Genomic DNA, 9,307 nt, shown 5'->3' with positions numbered 1-9,307 from the left:
AGGCCCCACGCCCCCCCTCAGGCCCCACGCCCGGCTCCCGCCGTCGCGCCCTCCCCGGGGGCTCACAGGGGGCGGATGAGCAGCTGATCGCTCTCCTCCGCCGGGATCAGGGCCTCGGCTTTCCGCTTGGCCGACATGGTGGGGGTGAGCCCCGGCGGCGACCGGCGCCGTCCCCCACAGCCCGCCTTCCGCTTCCGCCCCACCGCGCATGCGGAGCCACCCGGAAGCGGAAGCGAGCGGGCGGGCCGGGGGCTGCGGTGAGGTGAGGCGAGGTGAGGCGAGGGGTCGGCCGGCGGGCGGCGGGGAGAGGGGAGAGGGGTTTGTGGTCCGGGCGCAGGCCTTTCCCTGGGTGTGTGGGTCCCGGCAGCGGGCCCGGGAGGCAGGGGCTGAGGCGAAGCATCCCTGGGAGGCGAGGGAGGGGATGCAAAGCGGCGCTGGGCGCTGCCTGCCGCGGCAGGGGCCGCAGGCCTGCTGTCCCCCCCCCCCCTTCCCGGGCAGCCCGCCTCTCTGTGGGAAGCGGGCTTAGCGTTTTCTCCTTTATCGGGTTGTCGTTTGGGGCTAGAGGGGGAAAGACAGCGTGCGGTGCGGTGCTGCCCTGCCTGGCTGCGGGCTCTGCGGCGGGGAGAGGTGGGCAGGAGCCGGGCAGGGCTCGGTTTCCTGCGTCCCTGGTGGAAAAGGTGCACCGCAGAAAAGGCAGTGCGCTAAGCAAGGAGCTGCCGAGAGCTCCGTCATCCTCTAATGTATTAAAAAGAGCTTGTGACTCGGTATATGTTAAGTTGTGCTCTCCTCAGAGACAGCTGGCAGAGCCGGCAAATTTGCCTGTGTTGTAGCTGCTGCTGCTCTGAAAAAGGGGTGCCAGGTCCGTGCTGGTGGCTGGAAGGAGCCCCGAGGGACGTGGGTGTTCTGGGTGCCACCACGATGCCTCGCCGCACCCCTTGTCACTGAGGGTGGCTTTTGGCCTGCCAGGGACCAACCAAGTCTTTGCCTAATGGCACAGCAGCAGCCTGGGGCTGTAATCCAGCACTGCCTTGCTCACTAAAGCTCCTTCTTGTGTATCTCCCATCGTTTGCTGCAGAGTGAGCTGTCTTCAGTAGGCTGCCTTCTCCTTTGCCCTCTTTCTTCCACCTGCTCAAAATTTCTGAAGCTCTGTCCTTTAAATATTCTTCTCTGAAGCTGGGAAGGAGGGTTTCAGCATCCCCTGCCTGGAAGCCAGCATCCTGCAAGTGCTTCTTACTTAATTTTCAGGAACATGTTAAGTAGTACTGGCTGCTCCAAGAAGTATTCAATCAGTAGTTTTTAGAACTAGGGTTGTTTTGTGTTTTTTTTTTAATGGGAGCATAATCTTTGGAGCAGGGTTTGCATTGGATGCGCTTTTGTAGGGCACTTAGATTGTAGTTACAAATACAAATTATCTAATGCTTTTAAGTGGGAATAAAAATTTTAAATTTTGTCTTGTTTCTAAATCTATATCATTATATGCATTAGAAACTGACGTTTGCAGCAGTCTGTAACCTGGATAGAAGCAGGTTTTTTTATAAATCAGAATGATAAGGAAGTTGTAGCAGAGAGCTTAAGGACCTTTCCCCCAGTCACATACGAAGAGCAGCAAACGAACGTTACTACTTCCATTCTCGGAGTCACTACCTTACTGTTCTCCAGTTATTGTCCATTTTCTACACAGTCACTGTGGTGTTTGCTAGGAACTCCTTCCCTTGATGATATGACAGCTTCCATTTTCATTTTCCCTACCTAGGAGATCTTCCTTGATCCAATTATGAAAAAATGTTTAGAAAAGGAAAAAAGCGTCACAGCAGCAGCAGCTCACAAAGCAGTGAAATCAGTACTAAAAGCAAGGTAAGCTGAATTTGGTACATTCTCTGTTTATGGGAGCACTTTTGTTTATTACAAGTTGACAATTCAGTGGTTCCCTTGCACTGATGATAGGATGTAATTTTGTTCTGGTTTGAGGTAAAACGGAACTAATTTTCTGTTCAGTAATTTTATCTTTTTCAGCTGGGCCGCTTCAGACTAACTAAACTCTGAAATTAACAGCATATTGTTCAGAAACTGTTCACCCTCACAGTGATAAGACCTGGTTATACCAAGGAATGGTGTGCAGAGAGGCCCTTGCTTATACTTATTGCTATAGCAACCAAGGTCAGGTACATTTGTTATTTGCCCCATTGGAGGGTCGGAAGCGGAAAAGCGTAGAGGGATCACACCTGTAGGGAGGAGTGGACAGGAGAGGGGACCCCAAACTGACCAACAGGGTATTCCATCCCATCTGCCCCATGCTCAGTATAAAAGCTGAGGGATCAAAGGGTCAATTCTCTTCAATGGCCGATGTCTGAGGAGGTCCCTGTCTGTTCATCTGCCTTTGATCCCGATCCGAGTGTTCCTGACTCCAGATCTGGAATCCAGCTCCTGTCCATCACCGAGTCCAGCCTGGGACTTTCCCCTGTGCCCTCTGGTGACGTGATCTTCATCCTGGGAGCTTGATGGTTTTGTATGTACTGTATACTCTTTTTTTTCTTTTCGTATTATTATTATTTCATTATTTATTAATATTTTCACTAGTTTAGTTTTTCTCTAAACTCATAAATCTCTTCCTCTCCTCTCTTTTCCTCAGAGGGGGGAGGGAGGGGTCAGTCTGTCGTTCTGATTTGATCAATCCGGTCAAACCCAGGACAGCTGTATGGGCGCCCCGTGATGAAGAGCCCCGTGCTGTGCCGGGGGTGCCAGCCGGGCGTGGTGGCGCACGCCTGTAGTGCCAGTGCGTGGGGAGGCTGAGTCCCATGGATCGCTGGGGCCCCGGGTTGGCGACTGCGTGGCGGGCACCCACGCTAGGGCCGGCAGCACGGCCCCTGGGGCTCCCCGGGGCGGCTTGAGGGGTGTCATGCACAGATTACCCCCGATGCAGTCTGTGCCTTACGCCCCATCTGCAGTGGGAGCGGGTGGCAGCTCCTGTGCCTGGGACCACAGCCGCCTCCCTGTGGCGCCTGTAGAGCAGCCGGGGCCACCCGGCCACACGCGGGCTCCTCTTTTCCCAGAAATCTGCCCTGGGTTTGACCGGATTGACCGATCAGAACGAGAGATGACCCCCCTCCTCCCCCCCTCTAAGGCAAAGAGAGGAGAGGAAGAGATTTATGAGTTTAGAAAAAAACTGAGCTACTTTAATGAAAATATAAATAAATAATGAAATAATAAATAATAATAACAAAAAGAAAAAAAAAATAGTATACAGTACATACAAAACCGTATCAAGCTCCCAGGATGAAGATCACGTCGCCAGAGGGCACAGGGGAAAGTCCCAGGCTGGACTCGGTGATGGACAGGAGCTCAATTCTGGATCTGGAGTCAGGAACGCTCGTATCGGGATCAAAGGCAGATGAACAGACAGGGTCCTCCTCAGACATCGGCCATTGAAGAGAGCTGACCCTTTGATCCCTCAGCTTTTATACTGAGCATGGGGCAGATGGGATGGAATACCCTGTTGGTCAGTTTGGGGTCCCCTCTCCTGTCCACTCCTCCCTACAGGTGTGATCCCTCTACGCTTTTCCGCTTCCGACCCTCCAATGGGGCAAATAACAAATGTACCTGACCTTGGTTGCTATAGCAATAAGTATAAGTAAGAACTTCTCTGCCCACCATTCCTTGGTATAACCAGGTCTTATCACTGTGAGGGTGAACAGTTTCTGAACAATATGCTGTTAATTTCAGAGTTTAGTTAGTCTGAAGCGGCCCAGCTGAAAAAGATAAAATTACTGAACAGAAAATTAGTTCCGTTTTACCTCAAACCAGGACAGATTTCCATAAAATGCCACGTTCCACAGGGAGAACTTTCTACTTCTGCTATTCCTCAGATTGTGTTATGGGAGTCAAAAAACCCCCCTATCCACTATAAAGCCCTTGTTTTCTGAGATGAATGCTTGATTGCTTCCGTTGTGAAGCCCACAAACACCAGAGCTTCTGGCAGCACAATACTATGGTTTGGAGAAGAGTAGGACTTTTGTTCTGTAGTGATAAATATTGTCTTTAAGAAGGTGCTTGGTGCTAGGTACCGAGAATGAGTTTATTCTTCAGTACTAGTTGGTTATTCAGTATCTCTAAAAAGTATTCTTCATTTTGAATAATGTGTCCATTTTGTCTGATAGGTTTTGGAATGATCAGTTGAATATTCTGGATTTTCCAAGGTGCCGTTTCACTTCCCTTGCACTGCTATGTTATTTCAAGCATTGGTGACAAGCATGTAGTTGTCAATTTCTTCAAGTTAAGATGCAGTACCAGACAAGTCTGGACATAACATTAAGGTTCATTTTCTCTTTTTCTTTCATTTCTTCCTCCTTTCAAAAGATTTGTGGACTTTTCAAGGGTTCCTGCTGAATTTATGTCAGTTTAATCTACATTGAGGCAGAAAAATAGCTTCAGGAGAGGAATAGATGGGGTTTTTTTATCCCCATCTTGCAGTGCTGCTTAAGTAACTAGAAAATAAACACTAGTTTGTTTAAAAAAAAATATTAAAAGAAGAGTTGAGGCAGGGCATCTAAAAGTGAATTGTTAGTATGTTCTCAGTAACTTTCTGATGATGCTATTTTTTTTCTTAGTCTGTAGACTCCAGTCTTGGAGGACTTTCCAGGTCTAGTACTGTGGCTAGTCTAGATACAGACTCCACAAAAAGTTCAGGTATGTATCCAGAGAGTTCAAGCAGGTATGTACGGAGCAGGATTAACTTCATGTCTGTTTGTATAAAAGAGCAGAAAATAGAAAAGGTTAAAATATGTATTTTAATAATTGTAGGCGAATTTGTTAGATAGCCTGGTGACTAGTGCATGCATAGCTCTAGGCCTCTAAATTATTATTAACGATTCATCTAGGATTAAGTCACAGTTTTCAAAGTAAGGTGTCTAATTAAGAAAAACTGAGTTGTGTTACCAGTCTGTTACGCAGCATAAATCTTGTATAACTTCTTGGAAGCTGTATTTCCTGCTTTTTAAAGCTTACATTTGCACTGAAATAACAGAAATAAGATTTGATTTTACTTGTTCTTGCTCCGCAGATCAAATCCCATTACTGTTGGACCAAGCAGTTCATGTAAAAAAAAAATAAAATATGTATATATATAAATAGAACCAGCTTTTCTATGTTTTCTGGTTTAAGGTTGTTAACTCCAAATTTGAATTAGTATAAACAATGCTGTATCGTGGATTCATGTGAAACTCTTTACTTTATCAAGAGCTGTTCTGAATCAACCCAGGACAGCTCATTAAAGAGAGAAGTTAATGTATTGTGGTAAGGTTAAGTGTTTGATGAAAGTCTGCAAAAATGATGGAATTTAATAAGTTAGCTCCATTAACACCAATTAGAATAGCATTACTGTTCTGGAATTGTTCAGAATTGCTTTGTTTTATTCTGTTGCAGGACAAAGCAATAGTAATTCTGATACGTGTGCAGAATTCAGAGTTAAATACGTTGGTGCCATTGAAAAATTGAAGTGTAACGAGAGCAAAAATCTGGAAGGGCCATTGGACTTGATAAATTACATAGACGTTGCACAGGTAAGTGGGTGACAAAGGACACCACCAACAGTGTCAGAGTGTCTTCAGCTTGGTGTGTTTCTCTCGTATTAGCACACGATACGACATCTTTCTTTGTAAATTTTAGACTTGCTAGAATAAAGTAGTTTACTTTAAAAAATACAAAGTTATGAATCTCAAAAGCTGTCACACTTAATTGCATCCTGTTAAGTAACTGGAGAAGATGCACCCAAAACACTGTACTGAAGATGCAGGCTCAGAGCCAAGGTCTTTTTCCTGAGCCATTACTGACCAAGTATCCCAACTGAAAGTCATTGTATTGTCTTCAGCTCTGTTAGGGTTAGTATCTGTGAAGGAATATCTCCTCCAGATTTCCTCAGTAGTGGAGAAGTTTTCCTGTAGAGGAAAATGTCAAGTTTCTGCTTACAGTCACTTATGAACCTGAGACTGAAAAACCTGAATAATATTTGGGTCATCCTTGCCAAACTGTGGTGGCTTGTACTTCTTGTTGTACTAAAAGCTGTAACTGGTTGTTCTCATTAGGTAGCTGATTGTTTGTATCTCTAAAAGTGCAGAATGTCTGTTTATCTTAGAGCAACTTGACATTTCAAGTATTTGAATATATGTTGAAACTGTTTTTAGAGCCAAATAGCAAAATTGGTACCGGTGTGGAACATAGATGATCCAGAGCCAGCGCAGCATGACAGGGCATGTGTTATTTTTCAGCCCATCTGATCTGACCACTTCCCCCTGAGATGATAAATTCCTTTCTGGGATCATGTAGCGAATAGAATAGAATGGAATAGAAAATAAATATTTCAGTTGGAAGGGACCTGCAATGGTAATCTAGCCCAAGTGCCTGACCACTGCAGGCCTGACCCAAGTTAAAGTGTGTTATTAAGGGCATTGTCCAAATGCCTCTCAAATGCTGACAGGCTTGGGGCATTGACCACCTCTCTGGGAAGCCTGTTCCAGTGTTTGGCCACCCTCTGAGTAAGGGGATGCTTCCTAATGTCCAGTCTAAACCTCCCCTGAACACGTTCCACATAAAGTTAAGGGATTTGATGAGTGCAAGAGTGGGTTATGAGCAGGGTTAGTGCTGTTGCTGATCCAGTGGACTGAAGTACACATAAACACGTTTTCTAGTATGTATCTCCATTGCTCATGTTCTTCTGTTTGTTTGTTTGTTTCCCTCCAAAGCAAGATGGAAAGTTACCTTTTGTTCCAGGTGAAGAGGAGTTTATTATGGGAGTTTCCAAATACGGCATTAAAGTTTCAACATCTGATCAGTATGTAAGTGAATCACAAATAACTCCCTTTTTTTGGTGAGAGTTGAAAAGTGCTTTCATTTATTTCTCTGATAGATGATCTGTGTGACCAAGACGTCACTTCTGGCTTTAAGCAAAAGTAAAACAACAAACAAAAAAGCTCTCTGGTTGGATTTATGAGGGAAATCCATAACTTTTGAGACAGAGCACCAGGCAAAAGGCAAGCAAGCCTTTATGCTCTTTGGGCACGTCTTCCTTTCCCTGTGCCATCCTCTGACATGGAAACGTAGCATGACTGTGGTGGCCAAGACCATCGATAGGTTCCTTAGCCCGAGTTAGGAGTGTGATTCCTGTTGATGTTATTGTGGGGAGGAAAAAGCAAAGGATGTGTTTTTCAAGAGTACCTGAGTAGTCTTCCTCTTTGAAGTTCCAGCCTTGCACTCCAAATCCAAGAGCGTGAGTTCTCTCCAGCATTAAAGCCTCATGATTTCACTTTATCGATCAGGCCTATTTTTTGTTTGCATCATTTCCTGCAAAGTTTATTTTCCTTTAGTGCACTTCAAATAATAACTTTTTTGCTAAAAATAAAAATCCGGTCTCTTCCCTGGGGCCCTCCAGTTGCCTTTGTGTAGCTTTGTATTGCAGCCATGTGGTTTCCTTCTGCTTGCCCTCAGAGCCCCAGATACCATAAATACTTGGTCTTACGAAGTCATGACCCACCAACAACCCCTCAATGCCTGTTCATAAAAGCTTCAAGTACGAGGAGGGTGAATAGCATTGCTCAGTAGCTGAATGCTCTGATGGGAGCCAAAAGTTTCCTTCCCTCCCTTCAGAAAATAAAACACTTATTTCAAATGCTCGGGAAGAAGTGTAGTAGTTGTTACTCAACTTTGAATTCTTTTCGGTGTCTGGTTTTCCTGTCCTCCTAAATTCTTAGGTCTCGTTAAGAACATAGGTTACACTATTATTTAAATTCCTTTGTACTTTGATAAAGTTTAAAATAGGTAATTTTAAGACACTTATCCATCATTCTTCTGGCTTCGAGCTGAAAGCACGCACAAGCTGATAAAGCTGCCTGTGGTTAAGCTGGCTGCACTGGCATTTTATTGCAATGCGTTCTGCTTCCCAAATTCTGGCTTTTTGCATCTTTGTTACTGTTGACATGTAATTTGTCCTTTAGTGTGCTACTCCACCTAACTCTTTCATAGAGTTCCAAGATGGAAAGGTTTCTCTGCATTCATACAAAGAATTCAGTCTTTATGACTTTGGGAGAATGGTGAGAGTTCTGTGATTTGTAGATACCTTTCCAGGTGAATAGGCAGCTAATTATTTCAGATGCCAAAAAAAAAATACTAAGAAAAAATGGCTGCACATCAAAATAAAAAACTTTTCCTCGTGTATTTCAGCCCGTGTTTGAGAAATTATTTAGTGACTGAAATATGTACAGATAGGTAGTTCACTGATGCATTTCCGTTGTTTGTGGATGCAGCCACTAGAAGCTGAAGGGGAGGTGTTTATAGAGTCACACTGAGGCTTTGGCCTTCTTCACGTTCTGTTTATTTGTACATTATATATATGTACACACAGGTGTGGCACAGTTTGTCCATCCGCCATCTCGTGTCTCAGCTGCAGAACCCCCTCGTAGCCGAATATGGGAAGGAGGGGAGGAAATGAATTTTCAGGGGGACTGTGCACTTTATTCCATCCTCCCTCTTCTAGTGATAATCCAGGTGCACGTTGGCACGGTAGCAAGTTCCAAGGAAGTGACTCTACAAAGTTACAAGTAATTTGGAGGCGAATCTTGGCATCTTTCACACAGAAACTGGAGGGCTGATCGTGAGGGATTGCTGAGGAGATGTCAGGGACGGAGATGTTTTTCAGCAAGTGGTCTCAGGAGCTGTGGCAGAGGGCTCTCCCGGGAGGGTTTCATAGCAGGCATCAAGCTCACTGCCCATCTTTACAGCTTCTGTATCCAAGCAGATGGTTCTTTAGACCCTTCAGCTACTGATAGAGGCAAGATGTTTGATGCCATGAACATAGGAAAAGAGCTGTTTTGAAGTCGTAAGACCCTAGAGGTGGCATGACTGGAATAAAGCAGATGTGTATTATGGGTTGGGTAGGATTGGTTGAGAAGAAAGGCTTTGTGGAGGTTAGGCCTGCAGACACCTTGTACTGGATGACATTGAGCCATCCCTTTTGGAATGGCCAGGGTCAGAACTGTTGGGACTGTGGTGAAACGCTGCAATTGCGGTGGAGAGTAGAAGCCCCCCCAGACTAATCTGTGCAAGAGGCAGGACCCACGCTGTGGTCAGGCCACAAGGGGCCTGGTTATAGCCACACGGGGTCCCCCCACCCTAAAGCAACTAGCCTTGGCCATACCCTCTTCTGGGAACAGCTCCTCCTGTTTACCCTTCCCAGAACTGGGACAGGGGAGTGTCTGGAAATAATACTGGAAAAGTAAAAAGTTGTTCTAAGTGACCCCTGTGCCAGAGGGAGGGAGCGTGC

General features: G+C 45.5%; 2 protein-coding genes across 8 annotated transcripts in view; one reads left to right on the top strand and one right to left on the bottom strand.

Annotated features, from left to right (window-relative positions):
- The window catches only part of CPSF3 (cleavage and polyadenylation specific factor 3), a 19,332-nt gene extending 19,137 nt beyond the window's left edge, over positions 1-195 (bottom strand). The window contains exon 1 of the mRNA XM_014956847.1: positions 67-195. Within this exon, the coding sequence (XP_014812333.1) occupies positions 67-137 (71 nt within the window). The 5' untranslated portion in view covers positions 138-195. The remainder of the gene's footprint in view (positions 1-66) is intronic.
- Positions 196-221: 26 nt separating this feature from the next.
- Positions 222-9,307, top strand: part of ITGB1BP1 (integrin beta 1 binding protein 1) — a 10,689-nt gene continuing 1,603 nt past the window's right edge. Inside the window, exons 1-5 of one of the 7 annotated variants that reach the window (XM_014956840.1) lie at positions 222-272; positions 1,754-1,854; positions 4,605-4,683; positions 5,419-5,555; positions 6,735-6,827. In XM_014956840.1, the coding sequence (XP_014812326.1) occupies positions 1,783-1,854; positions 4,605-4,683; positions 5,419-5,555; positions 6,735-6,827 (381 nt within the window). In that variant the 5' untranslated portion in view covers positions 222-272; positions 1,754-1,782. Of the gene's footprint in view, positions 278-713; positions 1,855-4,154; positions 4,311-4,604; positions 4,684-5,418; positions 5,556-6,734; positions 6,828-9,307 lie in introns of those variants that run through there. The other 6 variants (XM_014956843.1, XR_001413663.1, XM_014956842.1 and 3 more) reach the window with 6 other exon arrangements.

This window comes from Calidris pugnax, unplaced genomic scaffold, assembly GCF_001431845.1.
Source record: "Calidris pugnax isolate Ruff unplaced genomic scaffold, ASM143184v1 scaffold171, whole genome shotgun sequence".
NCBI classification, from domain to species: domain Eukaryota; kingdom Metazoa; phylum Chordata; class Aves; order Charadriiformes; family Scolopacidae; genus Calidris; species Calidris pugnax.
This window is presented reverse-complemented; position numbering and strand designations above follow the sequence as displayed.